Source organism: Sceloporus undulatus, chromosome 4 (assembly GCF_019175285.1).
Source record: "Sceloporus undulatus isolate JIND9_A2432 ecotype Alabama chromosome 4, SceUnd_v1.1, whole genome shotgun sequence".
Classification (NCBI taxonomy): Eukaryota; Metazoa; Chordata; class Lepidosauria; order Squamata; family Phrynosomatidae; genus Sceloporus; species Sceloporus undulatus.
This window is the reverse complement of record NC_056525.1, coordinates 3,766,127-3,781,601: the sequence shown is the minus strand read 5'-3', so window position 1 is coordinate 3,781,601 and position 15,475 is coordinate 3,766,127. Positions and strand designations below refer to the sequence as shown.

The following is a 15,475-nucleotide window of genomic DNA, read 5'->3' as shown; positions in this document are numbered from 1 at the left end:
CCACTGGTCATTAGGATGGCTCAAGATGACAGGATGCGGCTCTTTCATTGCTCTAACCATTGTCTCCTTGATCTCATTGACCTAGTCTGTCCTTGGGCAACTCCCTCAGTTACGACTTCATCAGGGTTTGATGCCAGCTATAGGGGCCAATTCTTCCTTCTCTCTTGCTTTTTATTGAAGCTTTTCAATATATAAATAGAACAACAACAACAAAACCAAAAATGGGGGGGGGAGGGAAATCAGAACAGCATCTTTTTCTCATCTGGTTTGGTGAAGGGGAATTTCAACCTTCATGCTACTTCTGACAACACAACATGTGGAAGGGATCTAGGAATCCTAGTAGACCACAAGTTGTATATGAGTCAACAGTGTAATAAGGCAGCTTAAAAAGCCAGTGCGATTCTTGGCTGCATCAATGGAAGTATACTGTCTAAATCAAGGGAAGTAATAGTGTCACTCTATTCTGCTTTGGTCAGGCCTCACCTGGAATAATACTGTGTCCAGTTTTGGGCTCCACAATTCAAAAAGGATGTTGAGAAACTGGAGGGTGTCCAGAGGAGGGCCACCAAAATGGTGAAGGATCTGGAAACCATGCCCTATGAGGACTGCCTTAGTGAAATGGTTAGGTTTAACCTGGAGAAGAGAAGGTTAAGAGGTGATATGATAGCCCTGTTTAAGTATTTGAAGGGGTGTCACATTGAGGATGGAGTAAGCTTGTTTTCTAGTGCTCGAGAGAATAGGACCTGGAACAATGGATGCAAACTAAAGGAAAAGAGATTCCACCAAAACATTAGGAGTAACGTCTTGACAGTAAGAGCTGTTCCCTAGTGGAAGACACTCCCTCAGAGAGTGATGGAGTCTCCTTCTTTGGAGGTTTTCAAACTGGGGTTGGTTAGCCATCTGTCAGGGGTGCTTTGATTGTGAGTTCCTGCATGGCAGAATGGGGTTGGACTGGATGGCCCTTGAAGTCTGCTCCAACTCTGATTCTATAAAAAATAATCTTATTTAACATTTCATTATAAAAAATAGCACCATGACAACAACAATAATGCATAAAACAAAACCAGAGAAGAAAAGAGATTAGAACAGCATTATTTCTTCCCATCTTGTCTGGCGAAGGGGAATTTCAACCTTCATGCTACTTCTGTGCCTCTGCAGTGTCCTTGATGGAGCACAGAGCCGAAGGAACGCTGAAAAAATGCAGAAAACCTCTGACTTCTCTCCAACTGATTTGGCAGGGCAAGTGATCCCCCCCCCCCATTAACCCTTTGCCACTCCCTGTGATAGGGTTGCCATAGAGTCGCCATAAGTCGGAAAGAACTTGAAGGCACACAGCAACAACACATGTGCTAGTATTTAAATATGTGGAGACCTGGCATGGCATAGTGGTTTGAGTGCTGGACTAGGATTCCAGGAGACAAAGGTTCAAATCCCTGCTCTGCCATAGAAATCCACTGGGTGACCCTGAACAAGTCTTACTCTTGGACTCAATAGCTGTTCAACCATGGAAACGCACTGGGTGACTTGGGCAAATCCCACTCTCTCATCCTAAGAGGAAGGCAATGGCAAACCTCCTCTGAAGAAATCTTGGCTAGAAACCCCTGTGATAGGTTCCCCTTAGGGCCACCATAGACAGTAATGCCATGCAACATGATGCCTATGCTTAAATATTTGAAGGGATGCCATATCAAGGTGGAGTAATATATTTTCTGCTGCTCCAGAGACTAGGGATTTTATCACATGGCGACAATTGGAAGTATATATGGGAATTATCCCATGAAAATTGTGCATTCGCAATTAAGATTTTTACACAACTTTGTGATTAAATGGCTATTATCCCCAGAAATATCCCGTGAATATCATGCAATTGCGATAAAGCTTTTCATACAACATCATGTTGAAAAGCGATTAAAGTGGCATTAACCGGTGAATAACTGGGCAATAAACAGCAACAAATCATTCACGGGAAAATCCCGAAAATGCTTTCTTGCTGGTTATTGCCTGGTTATTCCTGGGATAATCACTCTGTGTCTGAAAATCTTAAGTGCGATATAATAGTAATTGCATGGTTTTCATGGAATAAACCCATTTAAACTTCCAGTTTTCCTCCATGTGATAAAGTCCTTGGACCTGGAGCCGTGGATGCAAACTCCAGGAAAAGAGATTCCGCCTAAACATTGGGAAGAACTTGGGGATATTATTGGGAAGAGGTTGGAAAGGACTTAAAAGCACACAAAACACACAGATACACACAAATGGAAAATAGCGACCAAGATCCTGCACTGGGTTGCACAGAAGGCAGCAATTAATGCTCATGGCCCCAAAGCATTTGCTACTGGTTGGCTCAAGCCTCTGGTATGTATTTATTACCTGAGCATTTTGACCCTCCCTCCAAAGAGGGCAGGGAGGGGTTTGTCCCACTTTATCTTCACAATGACCCAACAAAACAGGCTGGGCAGTGAGAGAGGGTGACTAATCCTTATCCTAGCTCAGCCTGTAAAAGGGTTTTAAGAGAAAGGCTTATGTAGAAACATGCTCTTAACACTGTATGCACAAGATATAGTTCAATGATAGCAGCTCTCCACGTTGCCAAGTCACAGGGCTACTTTACCTTGCAGATTGTTATAGCCCTGCGATCCCACTTTACTGCTGCTGCCACTGAACTTTATGAAATTGTGAAGTTTATACACTGCAGGTTCATTAGTATTCTCCTACGGACATTTATAAATGCCCCCCTGTATTAAGGAGGCCACGGGTATAAATGTACAGGACCTAAGCAGAGAAGTGGAAAATAGGGGTTTTTTGGAGATGTCTCACCCACAGGGTCGCCACGAGTTGGGATTAAGTCCAGGGCAGTTAACAATAACAACAAAATGGTCCCTGGAGTCCCCCTCTTTTCTGCTGCCGGAGCTGGCTGGGATCTCCAGAGATCACATAGCCAGTGCCCCACTGATCTGAACTCTCCCTTTATAGCAATGCAATGGGACGTTGCTGGGATTCCCATCTCTGATGCTGCAGAGACGCAGGGTGACCCGGTGTCATAACCACAAAGCTGGACAAGGCACTGCAAAATGGAGGAGATTAAAAAAAAAGTCAGACATTACCAAACAAAAGCTAAAAACATTACTATAAATATCAATTTGTTTCAAGTGATTTAATTACAGCAATATTACCTATACAGCTGGCCCTCAACATTTGCGGCTTTAACTTTTGCAGATTTGATTATTTGCGGTTTTGATTAATATGTTCTCTCTAGGAATCTCTGTTGTAAGCTGCCCGGATTCCCAATGATTGGGCAGCATATAAATAAATCCTATTATTATTATTATTATTATTAAGTCCTCCAGCGCCACTCTGCCAGAACTTGGCCATAGAGTTGTGCTGCAGAAACCTGAAATTCCTATAGAAAACATTTCTCTAGGCATTTGTAGGTCCTCCAGCATGATTCTATGATCAGCTTCTGGCAGATGTTGACCATAGAGTTGCTCTGAAGGACCTGGAGATTCCTAGAGGGGTCTTCCCTCAGGTAAAAAGAATAGTGTTTTTATTTGCGTTTTGTCCACATTCGCGGAGGTCCTTCAGCCCTAACCCCAGTGAATGTGGAGGGACCACTGTGCTGTATTTTATTAGGTACTCAACTGTATTTTTCGGATGAATGTATCCTCCTTGAAATGCCTTGTTGGCTTGCAATATATTTACAGAACTATGAGCAAGACAAATGCTTAAAACTGTACTTTACTAGCAACAAACTCTTGACATTTTTCATTTGTCCAATGTGCTGAAACAAAGGGGAAAACCCTTTCGACAGGCAGCCCATTGCCAAACACATTTGTGGTCCTTTTCCTCTCTGAGAAACAAAGATGATTTTAACTGTTTAAATTTTATTGTAATATGGTTTTTAAAAATGTGTTTATATGTGATCCACTTTGAGACCTTTCTGGGAGAAAGATGGCATAGAAACCAAATCAATAAAATAAATACCCCCCCCCCCCCCAAAAAAAAAGCTCCGCCTCTATTTGCAGCAACGACAAGCTGTCAGGAAGACAACTTTCTCAAAGGGGAACAGCAAACATGGTGCTACTCAACGGGCTTCGATGCTCGAAATGGAGGGCAATTTGGCATTCTTCCTGGACAGAAGGTTGGAATGTAGGACATGTCCTGGAAAAGAAAGAGCCCTGGTCATCCTGCATTTCCTTCCCTCCTGCAATCCTGAGGAAGGGCTTATGAGCAAAGGTGCGTGAAAGAGGAACGTTGAGAGATTGACTGCATCTGCACTGCAGAAATAATTTGGTTTGACACCACTTTAACTGCCATGGCACAATGCTATGGAATTCTGGGAAACTGTGAGACATTTAACCTTCTCTGTCAAAGAGCTCTGGTGCCAAAACAAACCACAATTCCTAAAATTCCTTAGCAGTGAGCCATGGCAGTTAAAGTGCTGTCAAACTGGATTATTTCTGCAGTACGGAAGCAAGCATTGAGTACTTTTAAAGGGAAAGGTTTTATTCTAAGAAAGAAGATAGCCGCCGCAGGGAGGAATCCCTTCCTTCAAGGCCTAAGACTGGAAGTTATAAATTACAAGTATTAGACAGATTACAAAGTAACAGACTAGATGAATTCAGCCAAGTCAGAAAAGTAACCCAAAGCCTCTGATGGGACTGGCTAATACATCCTCCTACTCTACTCACAGATCAGATGGGATTTGTAGTCAATGTTAATGGAGTAGCTGGGAGTCTGGACTCCTTTGTCCAGTCTTGATGGTGTCGCTCCTCTTTGTTAGAGAGTCTCTTAGAGCTTTTCTTGGGGCATTTCTCAGGCTTTTTATAACCTCTGCTGAGCAAGATCTTGAAGACTGGCACTCCTGCCCATCTGGTCACTCTTTGGGGCAATTGCTGTCTTCTCATCTCTGTGGCACTGACCCACTTCACTTCACTTAACCTTTTGTTACCTGGGGAAGAGTCCCATTACCACATCCCCTGCTACATTGCAAATCCCAGAAGTCCTGTGGCAGTGAAGAGGGAATCATATAGGTCCAAAACACATGCAGAAACAATCCAGTTTGAGACTGCTTTAACTGCCTTGGCTCAGTGCTAGAATTCCAATGGCTGTCTGTTGGGGATGCTTTGATTTAGATTTCCTGCATGGCAGATTGGGGTTGGACTGGATGGCCCTTGCGGTCGCTTCCAACTCTAGGATTGTATGATTCTTGGTTGGGAGTGCAATTTTGTGACATTTAGCCTTCTCTGGTCCACAACACACTGCAGAAATAATCCAGTTGAGACCACTTTAATTGTGCTAGCTCTATGTTGTGGAATTCTGGGAACTGTAGTTTGTTGTGGCCCCAGAGCTCTGTGACAGGGAAGGCAAAATGCCTCGCAAAACTGCAGTTCGCAGGATTCCCTAGCATTGAGCCAGGGCAGTTAAAGCGGTCTCAAACTGGATCATTTCTGCAGAGTGGATTGGACCTCTGACGGTCCAATCCACACTGAGTTAATTTAATTTACTTTTGCAGTTTGTACTCAGTTTTGTAGTTTGACCTCAACTGGAGTAAACTGAAGACAGAGAGGGAGGGGATGTGGAGGAGGAGAAGGACACTGGGGCCTTTTTAAAAGAGCTGAAAAAGTGGGATGGCAGGATTAGTCAAGATCTTGAGCTCTGGCTGATATGCATCTGAGGAAGTAGGCGCAAGTCTACGAAAGCTCATGCTGCCAACTTCTTTCTTTCAGTTAGTCTCAAAGGGGCCACAAGATCCCTTTGCACAATGATTTTCCAGACTACCGCAGCTATGTCTTTGTAGTTCTGTCAGATATTTAACCTTTTCTCAGACTCTGCTGCCCCAACAAACTACAAATCCCAGGATTCCACAGCTCAGGCTGCATCCACACTGCAGAGTTAACGCAGTCCGACGCCACTTTGACTGCCATGGCTCTGTGCTACAGCATCCTGGGATCTGTAGTTTTGTGAAACATTTAGCCTTCTTTGTCAGTGTCGATAAAACGACAACAATCTGCAAATCCCAGGATTCCACAGCATGGAGCCATGGCACTTTTCTCTGTTTTGGGTTGTTTTGTTTTATAATTAATTTTTACTGAAATTGATTACATACATTATGTATGTATATATATATGTATGTATGTATGTATGTATAGAATCATAGAATCATAGAACAATAATGGCCATCCAGTCCAACCCCATTCTGCCATGCAGGAAATCACAATCAAAGCATCCCCGACAGATGGCCATCCAGCCTCTGTTTAAAGACCTCCAAGGAAGGAGACTCTATCACCCTGTATGTATGTTTTTTGTTTTTTAAATGCACTATTTTTAATCTTGTGAGCCACTCTAGGAGTCCCAGTTTTGGGCAAAGGGCGCGATATAACTGAATAATAATAATAATAATAATAATAATAATAATAATAATAATAATAATAACATGGCAACACACATAATGCATAAAACAAAACCAGAGAAGAAAGAGATTAGAACAGCATTATTTCTTCCCATCTTGTCTGGCGAAGGGGAATTTCAACCTTCATGCTACTTCTGTGGCTCTGCAGTGTCCTTGATGGAGCACAGAGCCGAAGGAACGCTGCAAAAATGCGAGAAAACCTCTGACTCTCTCCAACTGATTTGGCAGGGCAAGTGATTCCCCCCCCCCATTAACCCTTTGCCACTCCCTGTGATAGGGTTGCCATAGAGTCGCCATAGTCGGAAAGAACTTGAAGGCACACCAGCAACAACACATGTGCTAGTATTTAAATATGTGGAGACCTGGCATGGCATAGTGGTTTGGATGCTGGACTAGGATTCCCGGAGACAAAGGTTCAAATCCCTGCTCTGCCATAGAAATCCACTGGGTGACCCTGAACAAGTCTTACTCTTGGACTCAATAGCTGTTCAACCATGGAAACGCACTGGGTGACTTGGGCAAATCCCACTCTCTCATCCTAAGAGGAAGGCAATGGCAAACCTCCTCTGAAGAAATCTTGGCTAGAAACCCCTGTGATAGGTTCCCCTTAGGGCCACCATAGACAGTAATGCCCTGCAACATGATGCCTATGCTTAATATTTGAAGGGATGCCATATCAAGGTGGAGTAATATTTTTCTGCTGCTCCAGAGACTAGGGATTTTTTCACATGGCGACAATTGGAAGTATATAGGAATTATCCCATGAAAATTGTGCATTCGCAATTAAGATTTTTACACAACTTTGTGATTAAATGGCTTATCCCCAGAATATCCCGTGATATCATGCAATTGCGATAAAGCTTTTCATACAAATCATGTTGAAAAGCGATTAAAGTGGCATTAACCGGTGTGAATAATGGGCAATAAACAGCAACAAATCATTCCCGGGAAAATCCCGAAAATGCTTTCTTGCTGGTTATTGCCTGGTTATTCCTGGGATAATCACTCTGTGTCTGAAAATCTTAAGTGCGATATATAGTAATTGCATGGTTTTCATGGAATAAAACCCATTTAAACTTCCAGTTTTCCTCCATGTGATAAAAGTCCTTGGACTGGAGCCGTGGATGCAAACTCCAGGAAAAGAGATTCCGCCCTAAACATTGGGAAGAACTTGGGGATATTATTGGGAAGAGGTTGGAAAGGACTTAAAAGCACACAAAACACACAGATACACACAAATGGAAAATAGCGACCAAGATCCTGCACTGGGTTGCACAGAAGGCAGCAATTATGCTCATGGCCCCAAAGCATTTGCTACTGGTTGGCTCAAGCCTCTGGTATGTATTTATTACCTGAGCATTTTGACCCTCCTCCAAAGGGGCAGGGAGGGTTTGTCCCACTTTATCTTCACAATGACCCAACAAAACAGGCTGGGCAGTGAGAGAGGGGACTAATCCTTATCCTAGCTCAGCCTGTAAAAGGGTTTTAAGAGAAAGGCTTATGTAGAAACATGCTCTTAACACTGTATGCACAAGATATAGTTCAATGATAGCAGCTCTCCACGTTGCCAAGTCACAGGGCTACTTTACCTTGCAGATTGTTATAGCCCTGCGATCCACTTTACTGCTGCTGCCACTGAACTTTATGAAATTGTGAAGTTTATACACTGCAGGTTCATTAGATTCTCCTACGGACATTTATAAATGCCCCCCTGTATTAAGGAGGCCACGGGTATAAATGTACAGGACCTAAGCAGAGAAGTGGAAAATGGGGTTTTTTGGAGATGTCTCACCCACAGGGTCGCCACGAGTTGGGATTAAGTCCAGGGCAGTTAACAATAACAACAAAATGGTCCCTGGAGTCCCCCTCTTGTTCTGCTGCCGGAGCTGGCTGGGATCTCCAGGATCACATAGCCAGTGCCCCACTGATCTGAACTCTCCCTTTATAGCAATGCAATGGGACGTTGCTGGGTTCCCATCTCTGATGCTGCAGAGACGCAGGGTGACCCGGGTGTCATAACCACAAAGCTGGACAAGGCACTGCAAAATGGAGGAGATTAAAAAAAAGTCAGAATTACCAAACAAAAGCTAAAAACATTACTATAAATATCAATTTGTTTCAAGTGATTTATTACAGCCATATTACCTATACAGCTGGCCCTCACACATTTGCGGCTTTAACTTTTGCCGATTTGATTATTTGCGGTTTTGATTAATATGTTCTCTCTAGGAATCTCTGTTGTAAGCTGCCCGGATTCCAATGATTGGGCAGCATATAAATAATCCTCTTATTATTATATTATTATTATTATTATTAAGTCCTCCAGCGCCACTCTGCCAGAACTTGGCCTAGGTTGTGCTGCAGAAACCTGAATTCCTTAGAAAACACTTCTCTAGGCATTTGTAGGTCCTCCAGCATGATTCTTGATCAGCTTCTGGCAGATGTTGACCATAGAGTTGCTCTGAAGGACCGAGATTCCTAGAGGGGTCTTCCCTCTGGTAAAAAGAATAGTGTTTTTTATTTGCGTTTTGTCCACATTCCGGAGGTCCTTCAGCCCTAACCCCAGTGAATGTGGAGGGACCACTGTGCTGTTTTATTAGGTACTCAACTGTTTTTTCGGATGAACGTATCCTCCTTGAATGCCTTGTTGGCTTGCAATATATTTACAGAACTATGAGCAAGACAAATGCTTAAAACTGTACTTTACTACAACAAACTCTTGACATTTTTCATTTGTCCAATGTGCTGAAACAAAGGGGAAAACCCTTTCGACAGGCAGGCCATGCCAAACACATTGTTGTCCTTTTCCTCTCTGAGAAACAAAGATGATTTTAACTGTTTAAATTTTTTGTAATATGGTTTTTAAAATGTGTTTATATGTGTCCACTTTGAGACCTTTCTGGGAGAAAGATGGCATAGAAACCAAATCAATAAAAATAACCCCCCCCCCAAAAAAAGCTCTGCCTCTATTTGCAGCACGACAAGCTCCAGGAAGACAACTTCTCAAAGGGGAACAGCAAAATGGTGCTACTCAACGGGCTTCGATGCTCAAAATGGAGGGGCAATTTGGCATTCTTCCTGGACAGAAGGTTGGAATGTAGGACATGTCCTGGAAAAGAAAGACCTGGTCCCTGCTTTCCTTCCCTCCTGCAATCCTGAGGAAGGGTATGAGCAAAGGTGCGTGAAAGAGGAACGTTGAGAGATTGACTGCATCTGCACTGCAGAAATAATTTGGTTTGACCCACTTTAACTGCCATGGCACAATGCTGGATTCTGGGAACTGTGAGACTTTAACCTTCTCTGTCAAAGAGCTCTGGTGCCAAAACAAACCACAATTCCTAAAATTCCTTAGCAGTGAGCCATGGCAGTTAAAGTGCTGTCAAACTGGATTATTTCTGCAGTACGGAAGCAAGCATTGAGTACTTTTAAAGGGAAGGTTTTATTCTAAGAAAGAAGGTAGCCGCCGCAGGGAGGAATCCCTTCCTTCAAGCCTAAGACTGGAAGTTATAAATTACAAGTATTAGACAGATTACAAAGTAACAGACTAGATGAATTCAGCCCAGTCAGAAAAGTAACCCAAAGCCTCTGATGGGACTGGCTAATACATCCTCCTACTCTACTCACAGATCAGATGGGATTTGTAGTCAATGTTAATGGAATAGCTGGGAGTCTGGACTCCTTTGTCCAGTCTTGATGGTGTCGCTCCTCTTTGTTAGAGAGTCTCTTAGAGCTTTTCTTGGGGCATTTCTCAGGCTTTTTATAACCTCTGCTGAGCAAGATCTTGAAGCTGGCACTCCTGCCCCTCTGGTCACTCTTTGGGGCAATTGCTGTCTTCTCATCTCTGTGGCACTGACCCACTTCACTTCACTTAACCTTTTGTTACCTGGGGAGGTCCCATTACCACATCCCCTGCTACATTGCAAATCCCAGAAGTCCTGTGGCAGTGAAGAGGGAACTATAGGTCCAAACACATGCAGAAACAATCCAGTTTGAGACTGCTTTAACTGCCTTGGCTCAGTGCTAGAATTCCAATGGCTGTCTGTTTGGGATGCTTTGATTTAGATTTCCTGCAGGCAGATTGGGGTTGGACTGGATGGCCCTTGCGGTGCTTCCAACTCTAGGATTGTATGATTCTTGGTTGGGAGTGCAATTTTGTGACATTTAGCCTTCTCTGGTCCACAACACACTGCAGAAAATCCAGTTGAGACCACTTTATTGTGCTAGCTCTATGTTGTGGAATTCTGGGAACTGTAGTTTGTTGTGGCCCAGAGCTCTGTGACGGGAAGGCAAAATGCCTCGCCAAACTGCAGTTCGCAGGATTCCCTAGCATTGAGCCAGGCAGTTAAAGCGGTCTCAAACTGGATCATTTCTGCAGAGTGGATTGGACCTCTGACGGTCCAATCCACACTGAGTTAATTTAATTTACTTTTGCAGTTTGTACTCAGTTTTGTGTTTGACCTCAACTGGAGTAAACTGAAGACAGAGGGGAGGGGATGTGGAGGAGGAGAAGACACTGGGGCCTTTTTAAAAGAGCTGAAAAGTGGGATGGCAGGATTAGTCAAGATCTTGAGCTCGCTGCTGATATGCATCTGAGGAAGGCGCAAGTCTACGAAGCTCATGCTGCCAACTTCTTCTTTCAGTTAGTCTCAAAGGGGCCACAAGATCCCTTTGCACAATGATTTTCCAGACTACCGCAGCTATGTCTTTGTAGTTCTGTCAGATATTTACCTTTTCTCACGACTCTGCTGCCCCAACAAACTACAAATCCCAGGATTCCACAGCTGGCTGCATCCACACTGCAGAGTTAACGCAGTCCGACGCCACTTTGACTGCCATGGCTCTGTGCTACAGCATCTGGATCTGTAGTTTTGTGAAACATTTAGCCTTCTTTGTCCGTGTCGATAAAACGACAACAATCTGCAATCCCAGGATTCCACAGCATGGAGCCATGGCACTTTTCTCTGTTTTGGGTTGTTTTGTTTTTAATTAATTTTTACTGAAATTGATTACATACATATGTATGTATATATATATATATGTATGTATGTATAGAATCATAGAACAATAATGGCCATCCAGTCCAACCCCATTCTGCCATGCAGGAAATCACAATCAAGCATCCCCGACAGATGGCCATCCAGCCTCTGTTTAAAGACCTCTATCACCTGTATGTATGTTTTTTGTTTTTAAATGCCCTATTTTTAATCTTGTGAGCCCCTCTAGGAGTCCCAGTTTGGGCAAAGGGCGCGATATAACTTCTAATAATAATAATAATAATAATAATATAATAATAATAATAATAATTATAATAATAATAATAATAATAGGCAGTTAAAGCGGTGTCAAACTGGAACGTTCCTGCTGCGCAGAAGCAGCCTTTAATACTATAAGCCTGACTGGGCTTCAGCACTGGCGGCCATTTTGTTTCTCCTTCGCTAGGCCCCGCCCGCCGCTTGGGCCCCCTGCTCGGGTTGCCATGGAGACGGGACGCGCTGGCGTGGCTCTGGGCCTAACTCCGCCGCGAAAGCAGGCGGCGCCATGGCCAAAAACAAGGTGCGGAGCCGCAAGGGTTGGGCCTTTGAGGCCGGGGGTCGGAGGCTGAGGGATCAAGAGGGGCTGGAAGGGCTTTCGACCCACTGCAGGAATAATAACCCACTCTGAGCCCACTTTGACTGCCCTGGCTGGGAATGCTGGGAGCTATGTGTGAAAGAGCTTAGTGCCGCAACAAACTACGACTCCCAGGTTCCCTGGCACTGAGCCAAAGCCAAGGCAGTTAGAGAGTCTGAAAGTGGGTTGTTATTATTCCTGCAGTGGGTTGGAGGCGGAGGTTTCATAGTCTTCATCCTCGTTCCAGCAAAGGCTTAACTCTCGGAAGGGCCATGCTACCAATTCCGTCCTTCCTTCCAGTGAGTCTTAAAGGTGCTGCAAGGCCTCTTTGCCTCCTGATTTCCGAGGCGAACAGGGCTATGTCTTTGAATTCTGCACAGTCATCCCTTGCTATCGCCCTCCAATCAGCCTCAGCCCATTGCAGCCCCCCTCAAAGGAGCTTCCTCCCAGGGTTCCCTGCCCTCCCTGCTTTGCTCAGGTGTCCTGCAAGTTCAGGCCCATGCCTTACTATCTTTTCCAGTGAGTCCTTCCTCTCATGATGTGACCAAAATATGACAGCTTCAGCTTCATCATGGCTCAGCATGGCTTCAGAGAAAGAAGTCATGCCAGACAAATCTGATCTCTTTCTTGATAAAATACCAGCTTGGTAGATGAAGGGATGCTGTGGAATAGTATATCTTGATTTCAGTAAGGCCTTTGAAAGGTTTCCATGACATTCTTGCAAACAAGCTTGTAAAATGTGGGATAGACAAAGAACTGTTACATGGATCTGTATTGGTTGACCGGCCGAACCCAAAGGGTGCTCAACAATGGTTCCTTTTCCTCCTGGAGAAGAGGCCAGTGGGGTCCCACAGGGCTCTGTCCTGGGCCCAGGGCTATTCACCTCTTTATCAATGACCTGGATGACAGAATTGGGGCATACCTATCAAATTTGCAGATGCACCAAATTAGGGGGAATGCTAATACCCAGAGGACAGGATCAAGATTCAAAATGACCTGAATAGACTAGAGCTGGCCAAGCTAACAAAATGAAATTAACACGGAGAAATGTAAGGTATTGCACTTAGGGCAGAAAATAAAATGCACAGATATAGGTTATGGGGACACCTGGCTGAATGAAACTACGTGTGAAAGGGATCTGGGAGTCAAGTAGACCACAAGTTGAAATGAGTCAACAGTGTGATGCAGCGGCTAAAAAGGCCAATGCAGTTTTAGGCTGCATCAAAAAAGTACCGTGTCTAGATCAAGGAAGTAATGTGCCACTGTATTCTGCTCTGGTCAGGCCCCACTGGAATATTGTGTCCAGTTCTGGGCACCACAATTCAAAAAGGACTTGAGAAACTGGAGCCCTGTGTCCAAAGGAGGGCAACTAAAGGTGAAAGGTCTGGAAACCTTGCCCTATGAGGAACGACTCAGGGAGCTGGGGATGTTTAGCCTGGAGAAGAGAGGTTAAGAGGTAATATGATAGCCCTGTTTAAATGTATGTGAAAGGATTTCATATGAGGAGGGAGCAGCTTGTTTTCTGCTGCTCCAGAGCTAGGACCCGAGCAATGAATGCAAGCTCCAGGAAAAGGATTCCACCTCACAATTAGGAGGAACTTCCTGAGCGTAAGGGCTGTTCGACAGTGGAACAAACTCCCGCGGGTGTAGTGGGTCCTTCCTTGGAGGTCTTTAAACGAGGACTAGGTGGCCATCTCTTGGGGATGCTTTGATTGAGTGTTCCTGCATGGCAGAATGGGATTGGACTGGGACCTTTGAGGTCTCTCCCAATTCTATGATTCTATGATTTGTTGTTGTTAACCGCCCTCCAATCAATCTTGACCCATGGCGACCTTGTTGGTGGAGATCTCCAGGATTCCCGTCCTCCACTGCTCTGCTCAGGTCCTGCAACTCATACTTGTGAGCTCCTTAATATATCCATCCATCTAGCAAGAGATGTTCGTCTCTTTTGCTTCCCTCCACTTTTCCTAGCATTCTTGTCTTTTCCATGAGTCCTGCCTTTTTGTGATGGCCAAAGTACAACATGCTCAAATTTATCATCTTGGCTTCCAGGTAGATTTCAGGTCTGATCTGTTCCAGAACCCATTTGTTTGTCCTTTTGGCCATCCACCAGATCCTCAGCTCTCTCCTCCAGCACCACATCTCAGCTGATTTTCTTCCTATTTGCTTTTTTCACTGTCCAGTTCTCACCTTCGTACTGGTTTAAGGAATAAAATGGCTTATGTTCTTACTTTGTGCTCAGTTGTATATTTTTCATTTTAGGATCATTTCTAGTTCCTTCATGCTGCCCTCCCCATTCCCAGTCTTCTTCTGACTTTGACTGCAATCCAGTTCTGATCAATGTTTGATCCAAGGTATGGAACTCTTTACTATTTCGATTTCTGATTGTCTAGTTAATATAATAATAATAATAATAATAATAATAATAATAATATTTATTTGTATACCGCCCTATGGAAAACCAATCCAGGTGGTTGACAACAGTAAAATAAAATTAACTATAAAAAACTTTATCCCTCCCCCTTAAGACAGTATTAAACAGTATAACATATTAAAAATACAATATCAAGCATAAAAACAATAAAAACTAAAAACCTGAATCCCTCTGTTGATCCTCAACCATCACTAAGATGGGCCATGGGAGGAATGGGGAATCAGGAACCTGGGCCGGGATGGTTAATCTGGAAAGGCCTGCCAGAAGAGATTCGTCTTGACCGCTTTTTTAAGCTGTCTAATGACTTATCTGACGGATCTCATCCGGCAGGTCGTTTCAGAGTTTGGGGGCGACGCAGAGAACGCCCTCTGGGAGGTCGAGCAAGCCTAGATTTTAAAGGCTGCAGTAAGTTCCTCCCAGAGGACCGGAGAGCGCGGGGAGATTGTACGGGAGGAGGCGGTCCCTGAGATGCTTGGACCCAAGCCATTTAGGGCTTTAAAGGTGATAACCAACACTTGTACTGGGTCCGGAAGTGATAGGCAGCCAGTGGAGGGACCTAAAACCGGAGTAATGTGGTCCCTCCTAGATGTTCCTGAGACAAGCCTGGCTGCCATGTTTTGAACCCGCTGTAATTTCCGAGTCAAGCCCAGGGGTGCCCCATGTAGAGTGCATTACAGAAGTCAAGGCGTGAGGTTACCAGCGCGTGCACAACCGTCTCGAGTCCCTTACTTCCAGAAAAGGGCCAGCTGGCGTATCAGCCGAAGCTTAACAGGCACTCCTGACCGTCGCATTTACCTGATTTGTCATCAGAAGCGACGAGTCAGGGAGCACCCCCAGACTGCGAACACAGTCACTGGAGGAGAGGTGACCCCATCCAGGACTGGAGGTTGCAACCCAATTCTTGGTTTCGGGGCCGCTACCATGGCACCTCCGTCTTGTCTGGATTGTTTCAATCTGTTTTTCCTCATCCAGCCCATTACCGCCTGAAGACATTCATTGAGAGAAGAGATGCCATCAGAATTCGA

General features: G+C 44.4%; 1 protein-coding gene across 2 annotated transcripts in view; it reads left to right on the top strand.

The window, feature by feature from the left end:
- The first annotated feature begins 11,876 nt into the window (after positions 1-11,876).
- TTLL9 (tubulin tyrosine ligase like 9) overlaps positions 11,877-15,475 on the top strand; it is a 61,982-nt gene continuing 58,383 nt past the window's right edge. For both annotated transcript variants that reach the window (XM_042463564.1, XM_042463563.1), the window contains exon 1: positions 11,877-11,962. In XM_042463564.1, coding sequence (XP_042319498.1) covers positions 11,948-11,962 — 15 coding nt within the window. In that variant the 5' untranslated portion in view covers positions 11,877-11,947. The remainder of the gene's footprint in view (positions 11,963-15,475) is intronic.